General features: G+C 35.4%; 5 protein-coding genes across 6 annotated transcripts; 1 reads left to right on the top strand and 4 right to left on the bottom strand.

The window, feature by feature from the left end:
- Positions 1-268: 268 nt before the first annotated feature.
- LOC141675089 (citrate-binding protein-like) lies at positions 269-1432 on the bottom strand. Its single transcript, XM_074481812.1, has 2 exons — positions 1152-1432; positions 269-806 (listed from the first exon to the last, which is right to left on the bottom strand). Exons 1-2 carry the CDS (start codon positions 1416-1418, stop codon positions 417-419), a joined length of 657 nt encoding a protein of 218 aa, XP_074337913.1. The 5' UTR covers positions 1419-1432; the 3' UTR covers positions 269-416.
- Positions 1433-2274: 842 nt separating this feature from the next.
- On the bottom strand, positions 2275-8062 carry LOC141672216 (citrate-binding protein-like). Of its 2 annotated transcripts, none has more exons than XM_074478756.1 (3): positions 7572-8062; positions 3185-4267; positions 2275-2861 (listed from the first exon to the last, which is right to left on the bottom strand). In XM_074478756.1, exons 2-3 carry the CDS (start codon positions 3443-3445, stop codon positions 2475-2477), a joined length of 648 nt encoding a protein of 215 aa, XP_074334857.1. In that variant the 5' UTR covers positions 3446-4267; positions 7572-8062; the 3' UTR covers positions 2275-2474. The 2 variants fall into 2 exon arrangements, with proteins under 2 accessions (XP_074334857.1, XP_074334858.1); XM_074478757.1 differs by lacking the exon at positions 7572-8062 and adding an exon at positions 4984-5059.
- Positions 8063-9095: 1033 nt separating this feature from the next.
- LOC141674851 (monooxygenase 2-like) lies at positions 9096-11056 on the bottom strand. Its single transcript, XM_074481555.1, has 6 exons — positions 10769-11056; positions 10422-10484; positions 10117-10159; positions 10033-10049; positions 9794-9971; positions 9096-9677 (listed from the first exon to the last, which is right to left on the bottom strand). Exons 1-6 carry the CDS (start codon positions 10987-10989, stop codon positions 9306-9308), a joined length of 894 nt encoding a protein of 297 aa, XP_074337656.1. The 5' UTR covers positions 10990-11056; the 3' UTR covers positions 9096-9305.
- Positions 11057-11264: 208 nt separating this feature from the next.
- On the bottom strand, positions 11265-14517 carry LOC141674850 (monooxygenase 2-like). The gene is made up of 5 exons (XM_074481554.1): positions 14488-14517; positions 13194-13384; positions 12968-13030; positions 12655-12835; positions 11265-12233 (listed from the first exon to the last, which is right to left on the bottom strand). Exons 1-5 carry the CDS (start codon positions 14515-14517, stop codon positions 11433-11435), a joined length of 1266 nt encoding a protein of 421 aa, XP_074337655.1. The 3' UTR covers positions 11265-11432.
- Positions 14518-18402: 3885 nt separating this feature from the next.
- On the top strand, positions 18403-21695 carry LOC141671202 (putative mediator of RNA polymerase II transcription subunit 26c). Its single transcript, XM_074477364.1, has 9 exons — positions 18403-19366; positions 19752-19820; positions 19960-20042; positions 20119-20189; positions 20283-20338; positions 20422-20455; positions 20542-20672; positions 21149-21239; positions 21338-21695. The coding sequence occupies exons 1-9, from the start codon at positions 18971-18973 to the stop codon at positions 21445-21447; spliced, it is 1041 nt and encodes a 346-aa protein (XP_074333465.1). The 5' UTR covers positions 18403-18970; the 3' UTR covers positions 21448-21695.
- Positions 21696-21888: the final 193 nt, after the last annotated feature.

Raw genomic sequence — 21888 nt, 5'->3', positions numbered from 1 at the left:
GTCTCGATTTTTGAAATCTAATGTTTTAACATTAGATTTCATGCTTTAACAATCCTTGGAAAAAATCATTTCATGCTTTAACATATTCCTTTAGTTAAGTAGAGCCTCTCAATTAAACCGTAATTTTCTGGAAGAAGGGAGAACTAACAGTTAAGTGAAGACTTGCAGTTGACATACTCTTATTATGTTGATTTTGTTAGCAGAACTTTAAACTAACTGTGATGCATGAGGTTGTCATTGCATGCTCAGACACAATTGTTTAGCTCAACATACTTGCGAGTTGCGCCTATAACTTTTCTTACAATATTACAATGTGGTCGCTGACTAATTTGCCGGAAATTTATTGTATCGGAAAACATTAGTAAAAGTATTTCAGTGTAGGGTGGCTAGCTACAATTGTGTCAAAATGATCTAAACTAAGTAGATTGTCTTAAAACTTTGATATTCTTCCAACGTGACTCCATGCGAACTGAATCACGATCTTGAGCATAAACGCCACACTTGAATGCGTGAGAGGCTCCACCGCGGCCCTTCACCTTCAACTTGAGTTCTCCATCTATGTACACCATCACTTTATTGGCATCCACATCGTGTATAACATTTAGCCGAAACCATCTGTCGTAAATATCCGGAACCAAGACACTGAACTTGTAGTTCATGAGCGCACCATTGTAAACTCTAAGCATAAGAGTGGTAGCATAAGGTGCATTCGCTCCAAACACCTGCATTATGCACACTCCTGATGTCCCTTTCGGAACATACGCATCTCCTTGAAATTGCCACATTCCTGACGAGTACCCGTATCCCTGTAAAAATTCACATACACGTGTTTTTTAGTTAAATCAGAAGTCGAACCCTTGACCTCTTTTGCAGAAACCAAGACTTCGGCCAATTAATGCACCAGTACTTTGTTGGTGTTCACACATAGTTATTTTGTCGAATTTAAAAACATACGACCTATTGAGTACAATATACGAAAAAACTTACCCTGCTCCTACTTAACATACTTATTTTGTCAAAATCGAATCAAAAACATAATATAACCTACGCACGGTCTAATAATTAAGCAAATATTAGTACAATGTACGAAAAAAACTTGCCCTGCTCTGTAGCAGAGTGGAATAAACGCTACGAGTTTAGGAATTACGTACCTGTATAGCGATTTCAGTACGAGGCTTTGTTTTGCTGGTTCTGGTATGAGGTTTATCATTGGCAAAAACCCATAATTTGTGCACTCCATTCTTGAAGCTGTACCTTTGATCTACTCGCTTGTCGTATGGTTTCTGAATGTGGTAGAATGATGTGTTAAATGGCAAAGAAATGAATCCTTTTGTGGGATGAACATCATTAGCATTGGCTAAAAGCAGAAGAAGCTGAGATAGAGCAATGCAGATGATAGCTGAAGAAGTCATGTTCATATCTCGTTTGAATGGATAATTAGTGATTTACCAATAGCCCTATTTATAGAGAAACAAATAATGTATTTTTATCCACTTATGGCTAATGATCATTGAATTATAAAATCATTAGCTGGTGGTTAGAGCACCATCACAACAAACCTAATTTTTCTCGTGAAGAGTATTCTGTTCTTCATAGCCGTTTTAGATCGAATCTTTTGTCCTATTACTTGACTTTTAAGTGGAGGACCACAACAGTCGATTGTTGTTTTAGCCAGAATTAGTCGAGGTGTGCAAGATAGCATAAATATTTCTTTAGGAATGATATAACGGTGAGTTGTTGTTCTAGTCCACAATTAGTCGAGGTGCGTGCAAGCTGCCTGAAATATTTTATTATGAACGATAAACCATCACAAGACTCATTTACACTTGAACCAAACAACTTTGTGTATAATTTGTGTGGGTTGGCTCAAATGAAAATTATGATAATACTTTTAGCTTATAATATTGCATTTCCATTTATGCTAGTGAAGAAAATGTGAGTACTCCACACTGCAAAACTAAAGAGTAGACAGTGCCTAATCTGGAGTTGAAAGGGTTGTATGCATTCTTTAAGATTTGAAGACGGCATAATTTAGATGTAAACCAGCCTTAATATACATGATTCTGTAATTTTGAATGTCAAAACAGAGAATCTGATTCGATTATGCATATGACAACAATATGTGACAAGAAGAGAAGGAAACTTCATTTTGTCCCAGGCTGTCTTTTCTTGTAATTCTATCTTAAGATTATATTATTATTAAAAAAGTATTACTCAGTCCAAACAAAACTAGCAGGCTGCTCAAAATGGTAATTGGTGTTTCGTGATCAGGAATTGAAGTCCACTTTTAAGTTCTGAGTCATTATAGGGCATGTTGGCGGCCAACTTATATGCTACTTATGGTTTATAAGTCCGTAGAAGCTAGATGAAATTTAAGGTACAACATTTAAAGACAACAAAATCCATTACATAGTTGGCTATATACAAGTGAAGCATAACATCTTCAGTAATAATATGGTGTGATCAACAATCTCTCAAGCGTGCTTTAAAACTTTGATATTCTTCCACCGGGATTCCATGCGAGGTGAATCACCCGTTTGTGCATAAACACCGCATTTGAAGAAATGAGAAGCGCCACCACGACCATCTGCTGTCATCTTGAGCTGTCCATTTATGTACACCATTACTTTAGCAGCATCGACGTTGTGAATAACATTGACGTGGAACCATTGATTGTAGATGTTAGGAAGTAGGACAGTGTCGCGATAGTACATGAGATTGCCATTGTAAACTCTAAGCATTAGAGTTGAGGCATGAGGTGGAGTTGCCCCGAATACTTGCATAATGGTCACACCTGTTGTCCCTTTCGGAACATATGCATCTCCTGCAAATTCCCATATTCCTGATGAGTAACCGTATCCCTGTGATCAAATTTATTACAAACACGAAATTGTAATTAGCATATCGTCCTCTGAGTAGTATTACTAAAGATCACTTGCTAGTTACTAAATTAACGGTTAGAATATTAATATAAGATCCTAAAAAGGGTCTGTCTTTAGAGTGATTGGTTCTTTAACATTGTATCAGAGCTCAAACTGGCGATAGGACTCAGGTTCGACTGGGGAGTATTGAATATTAATATAAGATCTTGAAAAGGATATTTCTCTGACATCTTGAGGTTTTAGAGTGATTGATTCCTTGACAGTAACCACAACAAGATAGTATAAAATATAAAATCACTTACTAGGATAGCAATCTCAGTTCTTGGCTTTGTGTTGCTAGTTGTGGTATGAGGTTTATCATTGGCAAAAACCCATAATTTGTGAACTCCATTCTTGAAGCTGTACCGCTGATTTTCTTGCTTGTCGTATGGCTTTTGAATTTCATAAACAGATGCATTGAAGGGCAAAGAAATGAATCCTTTTGTGGGATCATATGCTTCCATGACATGAAACATCAAGAAAAGAGATAGTCCAAAGCAGAACATAGCTGTAAAAGAAGTCATTTCTTGTTTTTCTATAATGAGAAACAAGTCGAGCTCTGAACTGCACCCTACAAATCAGCTCATGCAGATTGCAGAATTTATAGAGATCAAGATCTGTTGTTAACAGATTTTCAGAAACAATTTACAGAAGAGTTCCATTTACCAGTACAACCATTCAACTTTTGTAGACGGAAGATAACTTCCGTATTTTCTTACTGATCATTCAGAATTGTAGTAATAAATTTACATTGCAATAGCAGTCAATGTGAAAAATTTTAAAAGTACTTTAGTCCGCCTGGAAGACGGCTCATATTAAGCAACAGATTCATATTCAATCTATCATAAGGTGTACACATTTTCATCCAAGAACAGAATTTTGTATTTTAAAACAGGTCATTATGTCGAAATATTAAAATAGAGATTCTAATTCTATATATAATCCAGAGATGCTATGCGACAAGAAAAAGGATCTATGTTGTTAAGAAGAAGAACATTATTCAACAGTGAGTTAAGTATTTATTCACAAAGTTTATACCAGAATCTAATTTTGTTTTTAAAACAGGTCATCAAATCCAAATTATAAAGTAGAGATTTTGATTCTATAATCCTAAGGATACTATGCGACTAGAAAAGAGCTCTGTGTTTTTCAGAAGAGCGCATTACAATAGTTTGCTGCATCAACAACAAACAGGTACCTCAAATCAGACTTGGTAAGCCTTTTTACAGCTCAATTGATGTCGTTCATGTCTATCAGCTCAATCTCTGAAGTTCTTTTCTGCTTTGCACAAAAGTCTAGCATCCCTTGTGTCCCGCCTAAATCACTTTCTCCAACAAGGGTTGGCCCTGAAAATACACAAAATTAGACATAGGAGATAAATATTACAAATAAAGCATAAGGAAAATAAAAGTTTTTATTGATCTCCGACAAATCTCTTATATAAGAACAGTTCTTGAGACTTAACATTTTTTTAACTGTGCTAAAACTTCTTCGTGCTACTTCTAATAAACGGCTGATAACCAGGGAGGAGGAGCTCTAGATTAAATCATGTTGATTCCTTTTGGGACAGGTCCAGTCCAGAATAGACTTGGACTTCGGAGAAAGATTGAAGTACCAAGAGAAGAGATTGAAATTCCCAATGGTAGCACAGGCACAAGCTGAGCGAAGAGAAAATGGGATGCCGGATGAAGCTTCTGTGGCATAGGCAGGGGACAACAGTTTTGATTACAATGGCATGATTTGATTTTTGAAGCGCATTTTGGTGCTGCACAAGTAGTTTTCAATTGTGCCATGTTTCAATTCAATTCTTTATCGGTAACAATCTATTGAGCCACTTCATTCATGTTAACTAGCTGCTTTCAAAGGTCTGTGATGTTTGTTTGTTAATTGTAAGCTCTCTGACTCTATGTAAAGCTTAAGTGGATCAAAAAACCTGTAACCTCTGAATTTAGAATTTTACTTGTAACAATGCATATGTAATTTAGAATTTTACTTGTTACACAGATTTTAACACATCATCCGACCATAAGGCCTTGCTTCCACAGTAGAATGGCAACTCTACCTATTAGGTTAACTTGCAAGCTTTGCAAAGACACTTCAAGGTGAAACTGGGACATTACACATCTGCAACATGAATTTCCCCGGAACTCGACATGAGATCTTTATGCTCTGGCTAAACATTTGCAATGACCATGGAATACTTACCACAACATAATCATTATCTTCAGGTACAAACCCAAAAGTTAAAGCGTCGCCAGGAATACGTGTAGGGCGAAGAGTTTTAATATTATATTTTCGAACAAGAGGATTCCACAAAATAATGGCGGGCTCAAACGCCGAAGACATGCAAATCAAACCATGCGATGATTGTGTATGCGGGTATGAATAATGGGGAGGATATTTAAATTTTCCGTATTTTTCACAGTGCACATCATCAACACATCCTGTCACTTCCGAGTTACAATAATCACCAAACCAAAGATATTTGAGATTGGGATTATAGGGGGTTGTTGGTTATAGGACCAATAAGGCCCATCGAACGAAGGCCCATTAAGCGGTTGTGCTACTGGGCCGAAGGACCTCCAGGCCTGCGTAACGAAGGCCCACGGAAGCTCAGGCCGAGACCCACTATTCGCGGACCGTTGGATAGAACAAGGGACATAATGCCCCCTTTTCCCTCTCTCCTTAATGATTTGTAACGGATCAGCATTCACTGCAGGATTGGGTATAAAAACCCTTGTGAAGTAAGACAAGACATACACATTCTCAACACTCTGCTTCTCTTGTATTACTACCATATTTTTCCAGCCAGATTCTGATTCTCACACCGGAGGTGAATCGGGGGTACAAACCCTCGCATTCTTTTCACTTTCAGGTACGGCCGAAATCATCTTCAATACAGCCGAAACTTGTTCACGCGACCGAAGGATCTGGGCGTAACATTTGGCGCCGTCTGTGGGAAATACGAGAGTTACCAGTTGGGAAGACTATGACAGAAATTCATGAGCATTCACCGCCACCTGGTTTCACCGAAAAGGGACAACCATCCTCCCTAGTTGACGAGGACGGGGTTATCACGCTAACCCCTGAAGAAGAGGCCTTACTCCTAAAGATTCGGGCAGAAAAGGCCGCGGAAAAGGGAAAAACCAAAGTTGATCAGATTGACAAAGAAGCAGAAGCGCGAGCCAAGAAAAGAGAAGCCGATGCGCTCCGGCTGAAAGCCCTGCAACTGCAGAGGGAGGAAATTGAATTGCAAGAACAAGTCTTGAGAGAAGCGATGCGGGCTGAAGAACCCGACGGAGCACATAAAGATAGAAGGGAACGTAAGGCGTATGACGAAGAAGATAAGTTTGACTCTGATTCGCATCCCCGAAGGAAGAGGGCTAAGCAACCCTACTCTTCCGATTCAGATGAAGAGCCTGATGGATCCCGCCTCAGGCTCAATCGCTTGGAGAAGGCCCTCTTCGGTGATAGGAGGCCCGATCGAGAACCTGTTGTAACACAAGAGATTGAACTGTACCGACCCCCTCCGGGCGAAAAGAGACAATTCCCCAAGATGAGCGAGTTCAATGGGAAAGGGGACCCCGAGGACCACTGTGAAAAGCATGAACTCCTGATGGTTGGGATGGGCCACAACGATATCATGCTGTGCAAAATGTTCAAGACTTATCTCAAAGGGTCTGCCTCGATGTGGTACAAATCCCTGAAGTCTCGATCCATCGGGTCTTACGAGCAGTTAAAGAGGAAATTTTTAAAGTACTACTCGCACCTGTGCCGAAAGGCGAAGGATACCGAAGCCTTGGTCCATTGTCGGCAGAGGGCGAATGAAGAGCTGGGGGATTATCTCGCTAGGTTCAAGGAAGAAGCGGGGATGGTCACCAATCTGGACAAAATTAAAGCAATGGGCTTCCTTAGGCTTGATACTGTTTTAGGAAAAAGACTCTAGTCTGTTCCTTTGCATTTTTACAGACTTTAACTGTTACAAGTACAAAATGCAGATTAAGATAACAATACAACTTACTTAGGGTTACCCCAAACTTAAGTAGATTACTGAAAATAACTGTTCATTAATCTTCTACTCAGATCAGATGTCCATTTGATTTAATTCATATTATGATCAGAGATGCTAATGATATTATTAACTTCAGTAATCTTTGACATCATCTATTATATATTACAAGAAACACCAGAACTGACAACAACACTATCTCGTTGATTCTCCTCTTGAAGTATCATTGCATAAGCATGACTTAAGTTAGGTTAAGGACTCATAAGTAAGATCTGACCTCTAGTAGCTGTAAAATGATCATTCAATCCCATTAAGAAATGACTCAATTTGATACGTTGCTCATAACTGTCCAGTTTTGCCTTATTATGACGCGCACAGTTATTGTTTTGACAGATACATCGCGGAATTTGATCTAGATTATCCAATTCATCGATCAATCCACGAAATTTGGTAAAGTATGCAGTGACCGATTTTGATCCTTGAGTAAGTGATGACAATTCTTTACGTAAATTGAACAATCGAGGTACATTGTTTTGAGAGTATCTACTAGCAAGATCTTCCCAAATCTGTTTCGCAGTTTGCATATATACAATACTTTTACGAATATCAGCAGAAACAGAGTTCAATAGCCAGGACATTACCAGATCATTGCTTCGCATCCACAGAGAAAGCAGCGGTGATGTTGCAGCAGGTTGCAATTGAGTTCCATCGATAAACCCTAGCTTGAGCTTTGCAGACAACGCAATTTTCACAGATCGACTCCAATGATTGTAGTTCTGATCATTCAGTACTTCACTGACAAGAGATAGACCTGGATGATCGGATGAGCTAAGATAGTACGGATGGTTGATATCGATTACAGGATTGGACGCCATTGATGTACTTCCAACAGTAGCTGCGTATGATCGCATTACATTGAATCTGTATTTGTATATGTATCTATATTGTATCTATTTTATCTAATGTGTATATAGATTTTAGTGTGATGGCTTTGATACCATGACAATTTCAGAGAAACATATTGCAGAGCGGAAGAAGATAATGAAATGAGAAATGTAATTGTATTAACTAACTTGATTGATACAGAGATAAGTTCTTATATATATACTACATCAATGACAGCATATTCTAGATCTAATTATGTTACACAATGACACCTGTTATACAGCTGTAGTATCTGTATTCATAACAGTTGGTAATGTTCAAACTGAAATTGCTAAAACTATTGGGATTAAGGAGACGTTAAGCTGGATCGATAGACACTCTTGGTCTAATGTAGTCATGAAAACTGATAGTCTGGTTTGTGTTCAAGCTATCAACAGCAATGTGTTCATGCCGTCACTGTGTGGTTTGCTAATCCAGGACTGTCAAAATAGCTTAATTTCTAGACATGCTAAGTAGTACATCTTAATCTTCGCAACTAATTTATAGTACACATTTTAAGGTCTCTCATCTTACATCTTACTTCTCCTAGATACACTTACATAAGTAGTACTAGTAGTTAGTAAGATTGTGTGACAATCTAAAAATTAGGATTAACATGGTCAAATGTCCAACTGAAGAAACCATTTCTGTAACAAAGAAAGTACAACCTTTTACACTAAACTGAGACAATACAAAACTACATGCAACTCAGAAAAGCTATGTTCAAAACTACAGGCAACTCAGAAAAAACTCTGCTCAACCTTTTAACTATCCAAACCAATAATTTCAAAAATGAAAAAGGCAGAATATAATGAACCATAATATTTGACTATGAAATGATTGCCCTGATCAATCTTCAATCTTGTTTTGAGTTTGATTGAGCTGAAGAAGATATCCTTGGTAAGCTTCCACAATCATAATTTATGACCTTGGAAACATATTGAGGAAAAAACCTGTAAAATATAGCATATCTAACGAATCTCTTCAACCAAGAAGAACCATCTTGTACCCAACCTGATATAAATGAGGCTGTTACCACTCCAGCCACACGCCATCTTCGAGCCTTGACATAATCATTGATGGCATCAGATACCTCAGACAACACAAGTTGTTGTCCGTTTTTTAGATATGTGTTGCCAATACATCGGCCTAGGATGACAGCGTCTTCAAGGGCACAGCAACCACCTTGGCCTAAGTCAGGTGTCATTGGGTGCATGGCATCACCTGCCACAGTGATTGTTCCCTGGCATAATTTCCCAAATATAACGTTCCATGGCAGTCTTAACTTGAGTGGCGCCCATGTCAATGTAGACTCATCTACGTGATTAACTATGTCTAAGTACACGGGTGGAAAGTCTTTGGAATAATGTTCAATGACATCTTAGCATCAATTCTGGAGGTGTTGCAGCTGTAATGTCTTGGTCCTCTGAAAAAAGTCAACTAATTCATCTTTAACGTTTGGATTTCAAGAGATCATTGTGTATGGTGCATATGCAGAGAATCAAAATTAAGCGTGTTGAATAATGTAAAAAAATTACAAATTTAGTATGATTAATTGCCCCTGGACATAGTATATGTGTTCTGTTATCATTTACCTGGATCTGTTCCAGTGACCAGAAACCAATATATACCTCTGAGTAACTGATAGGAACAAAACCACCATTGAAGCTGGTATGAACAACTCGGGTGGCATGATGATCCAAACCATGGCCTTGAGGAAAAACCGATAAACCTCTTAGGCCAAATCGTCCTGAGTTCACGGGTTCTCCAAGTCCTAGCCAACGAGCTACACGTGAGTTCACCCCATCGCACCCTATCAATACCTGCAGTCTCCGTTTATTGAATATGTTATCTACTTAAAATGCATTATATTTCAGTGCACGTATGGGAAAGGTAATAAGAAAGATATATGAGAAAGTGTTACTTCCAAAGTACATACTTTCGTTTTGATGACAGTTCCATCTTCAGTTTGGAGAACTGCAATGGAGGAACCTTCAATTACTTCGGTTGATATAGAAGTTATTTTGCAAGAGAAATGGATATTTTTCTTGGGTAGTTCTTCAGCAAGAACCTCCAGTAAGGCCTTACGGTGCACTGTTTTAGGTCCAACTGGTCCCCTGCATCAGGCTCGGCAAGATACTAATAGGTAGTGTAGATCTAAAAACCCGAGTTAAAGACAGAAAGTGTATCCAGTCCTATGATGGTAAGTTTTCCATACACCTGATTCCCCAACCCCAGTTCTGCTTCTGAGCCAGACTATACCTCCGGAGAGTCTCTGACTTTAGACCGTGTTTTCAAGTGAGAACTGATAGAGTGTTTAGATGTTAATATGGATTAAGGAATGAGCTACCTAGTTAACATGAACCAGATTCTTGTTCCAACCAGTTAAAGTCTTCATCCCAACTCTAACCAAAAACTAAATACATGAGATTCAGATTATCTCATGAATAATACAGCCTCAGATTATGTTAATTTCCTCTTCTATATATGTAAAGAGTACAGAGTTTGATGATTAATTGTTTAAGAGAAATAAGAGCAACAGAGAGTTTGTTTAAACATATACTCACCTTTCATTTTGTGGTAAAGAGATCTGTTGGACTGTACCATTGCTAAGATTGGTTATGACATACCTGTAGTAAAGTTAAGATTGTTAATTTACCAATTCATAATTCCAAGTTATTGTAAGGAGACTTTATTTAATATTCTCTCTAACTCGCACTTGAATGTATATGAGACCCTTCCTTAGAATGAGCTCTGATACCATATTAAGTAAACAACTCTTTCAAAACGTTAAGGTTGTTATAAGTAGAACTTAATTGGATCATACACTATATTCATGAAGAGAAGAAAGGTCATAGAACGATCAATTCAAACGAGTTGATTAGAGTACATGACAGAAAGAACGAAGTATTACTTGGTCAAAGGAGAATAAAGAGGGTGGAGCTTCTGAGAAACACCAAGAGCATCAAGAGCAATCCATGCATTAGAAGCTAGAGTTAAAGCAGCACCAGTGGCTCGAAGACTCTCAGCTCTCTCCAGCACCACTGCCTCTATTCCATATCTCTTAAGCGCCACTGCTGTAGCCATTCCACATATCCCTCTCCCTACTATCACTACTTCCTCCACTCCTTCCATATATTACTCGTAGATTTCGTGGACTCACTCTCTACCTGCTTAGTCTCTTCAATGATTAAGAGCTAAACATATGAACTGCATAATGAAGTGAAATTACTAAGATTCAGAAATAATTACTACACTTAAATTTTAAATTGGAGTTTGAACAAAATTATAGTAGTTTATCATAATCTATAGTTAAAATTTAAGACTAGTCCCCCTTATTATGCAGGAAACTTACCTGCAGAGTTGCTATCATAAGTGCAAAAAAAAAAATTGAACAAGAAATTCTCAAGTTACTTATAAAACTTGCTAGCTCCAATTATTATAGCAAAATAGAGTACAAACAGTCAAGTCAATGAACACAAATTTAATTATCTGTACAGAAAATAGCAATAAAGTACATTTATCTATTGAAACATTATACAAATGCAACTCAGAAGACTATGACATGAATGCCCTGATTAATCTTGTTTTGAGTTTGATTCAGCTGAGGATGATCTCCTTGGTAAGCTTCCACAATCATAATTTATGACACTGGATGCATATTGAGCGAAAAACCTATAAAATATAGCATCTCTAACAAATCTCTTCAACCATGTAGAACCATCTTGCACCCAACCTGATATAAACGAGGCTGTTATCACTCCTGCCACGCGCCATCTTCGTTCCTTGACATAATCATCTATGGCTTTAGATACCTCCGACGACATAAGTTTTTGTCCGTTGTTGAGATACGTGTTGCCAATGCAGCGGCCTAGGACGACAGCATCTTCAAGGGCACAACAGCCACCTTGGCCTAAGTCAGGTGTCATGGGGTGCATGGCATCACCGGCCACAGTGATTGTTCCTTGGCTTAATTTACCAAATGTAACATTCCAGGGGGGTCGTAACTTGAGTGCTGCCCATGTCAATGTCGACAAATCCAAGTGATTGACTACGTCCAAGTACTCGGGTGGAAAGTCTTTGCAATAATGTTCAATGACATATTTTTGTATCAATTCTGGAGGTGTTTCAGCTGTAATGTCATTACCTGCATCTGCAGAATTGACAATAACAAAATACCAGTAAAGCTCTGTCTTAGTGATAGGAACAAAACCACCATTGAAGCCCGCGTGAGTGAATCGGAATACATGATGATCAAATCCATGGCCTTGAGGAAAGACTGATAAACCTCTTAGGCCAGATCGTCCTGAGTTCACTGGTTCCCCAAGTCCTAGAAAGCGAGCTACACGTGAGTGCACCCCGTCACACCCTATCAATACCTGCAGTATAATATAGTAACTGATTGTGTTATATATTTTCAATGCACAAGATTTTAAGTATGAGAGAAGAAAAGTGAGGATTCAAACTCATGACTTTTGGTCATTATAGAAGGGGGAATGAGTCTTGTCACTAGGCTATCAACGAATCATGAGTATATACCTTCTTGTCACTAGGCTATCAACGAATCCTGAGTATATAACCTCAACACCACTAAATAAGCTAGATATTTAAGGTCCCTTCTTTTCGAACATTACAAAAAGGCAGAATATAACTTAATTTACACACATCAGGGTAGGGGGTGTTGAATCTTCACAAAATTGTTCATTGACAGGCTGAATTTCGTGAACTAGTATTGGTGCATACTAGTCGAAATAATAAGAAACAAATTTGAGAAAAATTACACCCCCAAAGTACACACACCTTAGTTTTGATGGTACTTCCATCTTCCATTTGGAGAACTGCAATGGAGGAACCTTGAGTATCCAACTCAGTTGATATAGAAGTTATTTTACAAGAGAAACAGATATTTTTCTCAGGTAGTTCTTCAGCAAGAGCCTCCAGTAAGGCCTTACGGTGCACCGTTTTAGGTCCAACTTGTCCCCTACATTAAGCACAACATATAAATCAGTACTACATCAAGTGCTAAACCAGAAGTAAATTGTATTACAAATTAGTCTTGCTGGATGATAAATTTCCAAAGGGCGAGGTAGCTAGGTGTTTACCATATACTCACCTTTGAGTTGGGGGAAAAGGGACATGTTGGACAGCACCAGTGCCTAAATTAGTTACAACACTCCTGCAAAATCAAAAGAAAGGTCAAATCACTGAACATATTCAAATGTACATCCTGTAACGAGGTTACGAGAGGAGATACCGCTACACCAGTAGGTGTTGGGTGACATATTCAGATGTTAACAAAATGAAACTTAATTTGAGCAAGACAAAGTGCAAATGAATACTTGGTTAAAGCAGAATAAAGAGGATTGAGCTTGTGAGAAACACCAAGAGCATCAAGAGCTAGCCATGCATTAGAAGCTAGAGTCAAAGCAGCACCAGTGGTTCTAAGACTCTCTGCTCTCTCCAGCACCACTGCCTCTATTCCATATCTCTTAAGCGCCACCGCTGTTGCCACTCCGCATATTCCCCCCCCCTACTATCACCACTTCTTCCACTACTTCCATTCTCATCGCAATATTTACGAGAACTGGTAACTTAACACGTGTACGTACTCTCTAATTCTAATCAGTCTGATCTATAATTTCGAAGCTTTGTTCAAGTGTGCGTGTGTAATAAATTAGTTGCATGCGTAATTGCATTATTTATAGCAATACGTCAACTGGAAAGTTCGTAAGATACTGGTGAGACTTTCGTAGTCAACTTGGCCACCAATTAGCCGAGTTCAATTTATACAAGTAAATTGACCAGAACAAAAAAAATCACAAATCGAAATACAAGTTTGACTGAAATTTTGAAAATTCTCCTCAAAAAAGTTGAGTTGTGGTTGTAAACGAAAACTATTTAGCACGCGTCCTCATTAAACATTTTCAATGTTTTATCGTGATAATAACATTAAGCTTGTAACGAAGTACCCATGAACTTTCAAATTTGAATTAATTTTTTATTGAAATTTTTTGAAGAAATACGATTTTTAAAAATAATTTTTGTAAAAATATGTTTGAAGCAACCAGATGAAAATTAAAATTTAACCCCATGTAACCTCGAATGCAACCAAAAAAAATTATTCTCTCTGTCCCACTCATTGTGTCCCAGTTCGATTCATTGTGTCCCCGTTCGATTTATAAAAGTAAAATTCATTATAGTTTGACCATAAATTAGAAATTCTCTATTTAAATTTTGACAAAATGAAAAATTAATTTTGATGCTATATCTCATAAATTTTTTTATGATATTTTAAATGCTTAATAATATATATTAAATATTAGTGAAAGTTCGATCTGTTTGATTTTGAAAATTCAAAATAAAAACAGAATGAGTGGGACAGAGGAAATAGTTATTTTAAGAAAATATAGAATAAGTTCCTTGTCTGGTTATTTTTAGTTGTTTTTGCAAATATTTTCAAAAAATAGTAAAACCACAGGTAAGCTTAAAAAGATTTTTTTGTTAATTTTCCTATTTTAGTTCCAATTTTAATATTTTGAAATAACGCCTTATTATTGATCGGATTTGGAAAAGAAAACATCTACTTGGTGATGATTAAAGCCCAAAACCAATTCTGGATTGCCGGAGCCATACAGGGCCCAATCCATAACTATGCAAGCCCATTTCTCCAAACTTTCTTTCTGAAATTATTGTTTTTCTTGACCATTGATTTTTCTAATGACGTCTATGTCTTTTGTAAGTTGACATAATTTTCAAATTATATTGACACATTTTCGGAATGTAGTTAATTATATTTTTTTTATCACTAACTAAAAGTTATTGTTGTTTATTAGCAACAAACATTTCATAATTTATCTCATGGCATACTTCACATGTTTGGCCTTATATCACAATGAGATCATTGAATGAATAATCAAATGAACTGCAACTCTCAAATATTACCAAAAAAAGTATCTTTAAATTTCATTTCATTCTCATTATTATAATGAATTCATATTTATTTTGGGTCCCCATTAATCTTCAATAATCAATAAATAAACGAGTATAAAACGATCATATTAAATTTTAACGTGGTTGTGGAGTCATGAACGAAATCTAGTAAAAAGTACGGGCAGATCAGTATTTTCCCGAAAGTAAAACTTGTTTTGATGCAGGGTCATTTTCACTTGCAGTCAAAATTGGAGACATACTTTTAATTCACTTGGCTAAAAATAAAACAAACCATGCTGCGATGCTCTTGGTTGTTTTGTGGTCTCCAAAACCAATTTAAATACATTTAACCAAACAAAACAAAGCATCAAAAGATGCCTACTTTTCCTTTAAAAACGACACATTCTATATTCATGTCTTTTTTTAATTGTAACTGTATTTTACATTACTAGCTTTGACTTTATCTCAATTGTCACACTTTAATTCTGTCCCGAATATACCATTTCTTATCTCTTTATTAAAATTTACTGTTTCACTTTTTTCTACATAAATAGAATTTTTAACTAGCTACTAGCCTCTAATCCATTACAAAATGAACTGAAAGATAGACACCATTTAATGTGTCCCCCCACCCATGTCACTGTCCCTTGTATTGTGCTAGATTTTGATGAGGTTATTCTTTAATTTGAAAACATTCACATAATTCTCATTAATTCTTTAATTTTCACATTCATTTTCACATTCACTGTTTTCATAATTTTTATTATAACAATTTTTACACTATGCAAATTGTTTTTGTCTTGTCTTTACTTCTCATTAATTTTTTTTATTCCATCCCCAATACAACGTTTAGGTTTTTAGATTAACTAGTACTCCCTTCGTGTTATTGTAAGTTTCCTATTTAACTTCTGACACTGTTTATGTTAAGCGATTGACTATTAATTTACGTATAATTTATAAAATCAAATATAGTTATGAGTGATCTTGTTAAATTTGTATTTATGAGTATTTTAATATAATAAAATTTTTATATTTAATACTAATATGAAATTAAAGATATTAACAATAAAAAATGTGTATCAGCAAACGTGTCTAATACTAATAGGAAACGTTTTTATGGACGAAGGGAGTAAGGTGAAAAATATAGAATTATAAGTAGATTCACTCAACTAACATTACGTTCGAATTTAACTTAAAACTAAATAAATAGCGAAAATCAAATTTAATATCCAACAAGTACAATTATAATATGAAAATTTGAATAAATATTTGTATAAATGAAAAATCCTTTTCGAAAAAACAACTAGACTGTATATCTATCCTCTAGTAATGTGGGGCCAAATGGACCCATCACTGTGGCGGAATTAAAAACACAGTCATCTTACTTCTTTCCCCAGTTGAACGTGAAAGATAAAGACGCTTGGATTTCTCTCTGTATTTACGAATGTAGATGTTGCCACGTCAGACGCACCCGCGTTGTTGTGGGTGGTCTATATTGGCGTGTTCGGGTCAAAACGTTGAAATCTTGTCAATTATTGGTACTTTGTACCCTTATTACCATGAGTTACTATTCCAAATTTTTATGAAATTTCTTTATTTGGTACTAACTCAAATCTATGAATATTTAGTTTAGATTTTAAATATTCACTAAGTTTGTCAATATTTAATAATATTAATAAAAAATCCATTAAAATTCATATGTATCCAATCTTGATGTAAAAATATTATAATTTTGTGATTAAAACCACAACTTCGTATACAATAAGAAAATGATACGGAAATTACTGGTTTTTTTGCTTTTTTCACTACACAAACATGAAAATTTATGAATACATATTATACATTAATTTAGTATCGATTTTGGTTTACCATCGAATACATAATACGAAACGAAATTAAATAGAATAAATAAATATATAAATTTTAAAAAGAGATATACAAAATAAATTCTCATTTAAATTTAAAAACCACATTGATATTAATTGACTTACTGACCTAAAACTCGACTAGTAAAAATATAACATTTAAATATGTATTTATTTACTTATTTACTTAATTTTAATTTTAATTTAAAATTACATAAAGTACGACATGAAAGGATACACAAAACGAAGTGTATCTTTAACGGGTCAGATTTGGGCTACCATTTATTACGCGAAACATGATAATACACGGAAGTATATAAAACTTTCGAAGTGTCATCTCAATTTATGATATTTAATTTGAATTGAAAAATATTTATTAACATCTCATGTTATTATTCAATAGTTCATGATTTTTTTAATAATTTGGTGTTTTTTTAAATTGTCTATCTAAAATACACGAGACTTTGAACCATATATAAAAAACTACGTGAAATTAACAAAATTCTGCAAAAAAATTATAATCTCTATTAATATTCGTGTAAAATTAAAATTAACAACAAATTCATAAATTAATATCAATCTTTTCAAGTATCAGTTAATACACCTCGCAGCCAGATTTTACTTCTCGAGTCGAGTCTTATTTTTTAACGGCGAAAATTTAACAAGAGTTGACGGTTATTATTTTTTTGAAACACAAGAAAAAAAATGTCATTATTTTGAAATTTTGATTTCTATTTCAAAAATTATTTTAAAATAGGATCATCATTATATAATTTACTCTTTCATCTAGTTCACCACATTTCATTTTATTTTAATTTTTGTAAATGCCTTAGAACTCTTTATTAATAAAATAAATATCACTGAAAAAATAACTTTAATAATCAAACAAATAAAATAACCTAACACTTGATACATACATCATGCATGTGTACTTTTTTTAATTCAAAACCAAATATCACATGTGTAACACTTTTCCGAATTTAAAAGATGAAAATATAAATTATATGTAAAAAGTTAAAATATTCATCATTTGGGTTAGTGTTAAAATATTGTTTTATACATAAATTTTTTTAAAAAAATTATAAAAAATATGTATACCTGATATGCGTATTTTAATATTATAATACAGTGATACATATTTTTAACATACATATTTTTATAATGTAGATATTGAATACATATATCAAAAATACATATTTTTTTATAAAATTTTTAAAATTGAATACACACATAATTTGTGGATATGTTGGACAATTTATTCTGAACACTTGAAACACGAAACGATATATTTTATGTATTTTTCCGATCAGGAACCAAGTATCCATATGGCTATTACTGATATCATAATAAAATTAATAAAAAAATATCCGCACCAACTATTCAGCTAATCAAACCCTAGATAGACACCTTCCCTCAAACTATTGATGCTTCACAGCTATCAATACATTACCTATACACACAATTTCAATTCTCAACACATTCACACATCATCATACATTATATCATACTCCAAATCCCGTTACTTTTCAGCACGTTTTCAATGTCTATTTAAAATATAATTTCACAATATTTTTTTAATTTTTTTTCCTGAATAAAAATTTCATGTTTAAACTTTTATTTAAAAAAAAAATTGAAAAAAACATTACGGAATCATATTTTATAAAGGTCTCGAAATGCGTGCAAATAGTAACGTATAGAAATTAACGGAACGGAGGGAGTACATTATAAAACAAAATAAATAAAAAAGTCTGCTCAGTCAGAAAAATAATACTAACAGATTGAAAATTCCATCATCCTCCTTTTCTGTACCTGTCAAATCCTTCTTAACCTCCATTAATGGAACCTCTTCCTCTTTTCATCACCTAATTATTACTCCCCCATACACATAGATCTATCATCCTTATCGTCGTTTCAATCATCCTTATCGTCGTTTCAATCATCCTTATCGTCGTTTCATCCCCTTCCGCTCTTGCGTTAGATCATCTTCACATAGCTTAAACAACTCTCTCTCTCTCCCGCCCTCTCTCTATCTCTCTCTCTCTCTCCCGCCCTCTCTCTATCTCTCTCTCTCCCGCCCTCTCTCTCTCTCTCTCTCTCTCTCCCTCTTCCTTCCTTACTTCTCTCTCTCCCGCACCTTTCTCTCTCTCCCCCCCCCTCTTATATATAGTTATCTAGCTAAAAACAAGTGTATAAGTATTATACATGTATGTATATGAAGTTTCTGAGATAATTAACAGTGAAATGAATTTGGATTATACTGAACAGATCCTCGTATTGTAGTTGAAATCATCGAGAAATTACAATTTGTTTAGATAATAACAATGGATTCAGATGAGTTTCGAAGAATATTATCGAACTCAGCTGTGGATATATGGAGTTTTATAGATACAGCAATATCAGTAGCGTCATCGGATTACGGACACGAGCTGAAGGATCGGAGAGATGAGATTGTGCAGAGATTATACGCTTGTAGGAATTGCGGTGACGAAGTTGTTGATCATAGGAGGATAGTGCAGCCGGTGATGAAAGTGGAGAATCATCAAGCTAAGCTTAAACACTCTCCGTATACTCCGCAGTCTGTTCATAGAGAGGATGATGTTGAGGTTGATGTTGTGAATGATGATGAGGAAGAGGAGGATCCGTATGCTGGTTTGTTTGATGATGATGAGGAGACAAGGATACTTAGAATTAAGGATCAGATTGAAGACCCCGAGCAGGTCTGTTTCTGAAGAGAGTTAGTTTTAGAATGAGGATTGAGAGGTGATTTGTATAGCTGACACTAGTAATTTGGATGCAAATCATCACCGAAATCGATGATTTGCAACCAAATTATACTATACAAATCATCGGCTCTCAGTTTAGTAGTCTTTAATTTGTTTCGGGTGAGAGTTAGTTTTAGAATGAGGATTGAGAAGTAATTTGTATAAGCTAAAATTAGTAATTTGGATGCAAAACATCACCGGTGCTCGTGATGATTTGCATCCAAGTTACGCTATACAAGTCATCAATTCTTAAATTAGCACGCACAAGCATATGCATAACTATATATTTGTAGGTATATTTTGTGTTTGAGTTGTTTAAATTTGATGATCGTTGTTTCAGACTGAGGATTCTTTAGTTGAATTGCTTCAAGGACTTGCTGATATGGATATCACATTTAAAGGTCTAAAGGTGAGTGTTGTGTACATTACTAGTTAATTTTTTTGAGCTGATTGGTAATTGTATATAGTGTGGTTGTTATGAAGTGTGCAATGGTTTTGACAATTGGTGTTTTGGTTTATTTTAGCTAAAGTTTGTTGTATTTGATTAGGAAACTGATATAGGGAGGCATGTGAATCGGTTGAGGAAGCATGATTCGAATGAAGTAAGGAGACTGGTGAAGCAACTAGTGAGGTTTGGATAATTCAATACTGAAAACTTCTGCGGGATTGAATGTAGTTAGAGGTTAATCTGATTTTATGTTTTACAGAAAGTGGAAAGATTTGGTTGATGAATGGGTGAAGTTGAACCCACCAGAAATTCCATCTTCTACTATTCTTGGTAATTTAACTGCGCGAAACTCCTTTTCTTAGGCTATATAGTACTACAACTTTGTTTTTGTCTAAAAATAAAGTTCCTTAATGGTGGAGGCAGCTGATGGAGAATCCCCTCCAATGAACATGCGAAGGAATCTCCCAAATGGTCACCAGGTGAAAATGATGAACAACACCCTCTGCTAAAATGGTTTTTGTTGTGAATCTAACTTTACTGAGAATTAAACTTTTCTTTTTAGGTCCCTGATTTTGCATATTCCCCAAATCCAAACAGTAAGTATGGAACCGTATTCAAAGATGATCTTTTTTGTTATCTGCTTATCCTCATTCTTTTCTTTCTTTAATACTAATTGGTGTAGATGGGAGCTCTGGCTCAGAAAGGAATAACTCAGAGCCAGAACAAAAGCCAAAATCTGTTCCTAGAAGAGAAGTAGTACCTAAGCCTTCTTACCGACCAACTGCAGGATCTGCTTCTGCCCCTCCTCTCAATGTACATTTTTATGCTCACGCACTCAATAAGCTACTTTATTTTGTTATCTTTTCATTCTGTCATTTTTGTGGAGGACTGGAGGTGGTTCATCTTTCCGGCATGACATTACTAGTGCCCCATAGTTCATGAAATATTTCATCTGACAATAGTAGTACTCCAGAGTTCACGCATTTTTTCAATCTGACATTATTATTGCTTCATTGTTCATACATTTTGTCGGGCTGAGTTATGTTTTCTGCACTTCATAGTACATACACTGTCGCATCAAGATTGGAACTTGAATTCCAATTCATCTGTTTTCTGGAGTGTGCAACTTCTTGGTTCTATTTAGAAATATATAAAAAAATTCAATTGAATATTGTTGAATATTATTAAATATTCAAAGTTGGTGTCTGTGTTGTTTACTTTCTGGCTGCCAAATGGAGTAAGATATTCGTGTTCCAAGTTTTTCTGAATACTATATTGGCTTTTTGCAGAGACCACCTCACAAGGAAACAGCCATTGATCCGGATAGACTGGCATCAGCAAGAAGGAGGCTTCATGAGAACTATCAAGAAGCTCAAAATGGTACATACATTTTCCGCTAATAATTCGTGCATCCTTTGAACAACTCATTCATGCTTTATCATCATTGACTTGTATTATTGTCTTTTGTTTTTTTGAAGCTAAAAAACAAAGGACAATACAAGTGATGGATATACATGAGATACCAAAGCCAAAGAATGGTTACATAGCCAAGAATAAAGGTGGCTTTCATGGAAGGAACCATAGGTGACGGTGTGCCTAAATGTGACAAAACACCAGCAGTCGGTTGGTTACATGAACTATGCGTGCACGAACTTATACGCAGTTTTCTTTGCTTATTTGGGGTTACCAGAAACCTGTTTATCCCCTTTCTGTTATTAACCCGGAAAAATAACAACTATGCTCCTTAATTTGGTCGGGTCGTATTTATCAATCATAATTCATATGTGATATCCTACTTAAACTGAGGTTTAGTTTATCCAAAAAAAATTGCAAGTATGATATCTCTGTTTTTTTAACCGTACAGAATATTCTTCCGGCTGTTTTGACATTTCTTATTTCAACCGAAGAAATCGTGATCATACTTTTTATAAATTATATATAGTAAAAAAATTTTGTCTGCACAAATAGTTTCAGAATACACCCTATATTATTTCAACCTAAGAAATGTGATCATATTTTGTCTGCCAAA

This window comes from Apium graveolens, chromosome 7, assembly GCF_009905375.1.
Source record: "Apium graveolens cultivar Ventura chromosome 7, ASM990537v1, whole genome shotgun sequence".
NCBI lineage: Eukaryota > Viridiplantae > Streptophyta > Magnoliopsida > Apiales > Apiaceae > Apium > Apium graveolens.
Note: the sequence above shows the minus strand (reverse complement) of the source record. Positions and strands in the feature narration are given on the sequence as shown.

Bases quoted from the DNA above. Each gene is read 5' to 3' on its own strand.
- LOC141675089 (XM_074481812.1), bottom strand. From the start codon at position 1,418: ATGAACATGACTTCTTCAGCTATCATCTGCATTGCTCTATCTCAGCTT. The intron at 807-1,151 runs GTACGTAATTCC...GAATTTTTACAG, and splicing joins GTACTGAAATCGCTATACAG to GGATACGGGTACTCGTCAGG.
- LOC141672216 (XM_074478756.1), bottom strand. From the start codon at position 3,445: ATGACTTCTTTTACAGCTATGTTCTGCTTTGGACTATCTCTTTTCTTG. The intron at 2,862-3,184 runs GTAAGTGATTTT...ATTTGATCACAG, and splicing joins GAACTGAGATTGCTATCCTA to GGATACGGTTACTCATCAGG.
- LOC141674851 (XM_074481555.1), bottom strand. From the start codon at position 10,989: ATGGAAGGAGTGGAGGAAGTAGTGATAGTAGGGAGAGGGATATGTGGA. The intron at 10,485-10,768 runs GTAATACTTCGT...ACTTTACTACAG, and splicing joins CTTTATTCTCCTTTGACCAA to GTATGTCATAACCAATCTTA. The intron at 9,678-9,793 runs GTATGTACTTTG...CGGAGACTGCAG, and splicing joins GAACTGTCATCAAAACGAAA to GTATTGATAGGGTGCGATGG.
- LOC141674850 (XM_074481554.1), bottom strand. From the start codon at position 14,517: ATGGGCTTGCATAGTTATGGATTGGGCCCT. The intron at 13,385-14,487 runs GTATGGCTCCGG...TGGTGATAGTAG, and splicing joins ATAGTTATGGATTGGGCCCT to GGGGGGGGAATATGCGGAGT. The intron at 13,031-13,193 runs GTATTCATTTGC...TTGATTTTGCAG, and splicing joins CTTTATTCTGCTTTAACCAA to GAGTGTTGTAACTAATTTAG.
- LOC141671202 (XM_074477364.1), top strand. From the start codon at position 18,971: ATGGATTCAGATGAGTTTCGAAGAATATTATCGAACTCAGCTGTGGAT. The intron at 19,367-19,751 runs GTCTGTTTCTGA...TCGTTGTTTCAG, and splicing joins AGATTGAAGACCCCGAGCAG to ACTGAGGATTCTTTAGTTGA. The intron at 20,456-20,541 runs GTAAGTATGGAA...TAATTGGTGTAG, and splicing joins ATATTCCCCAAATCCAAACA to ATGGGAGCTCTGGCTCAGAA.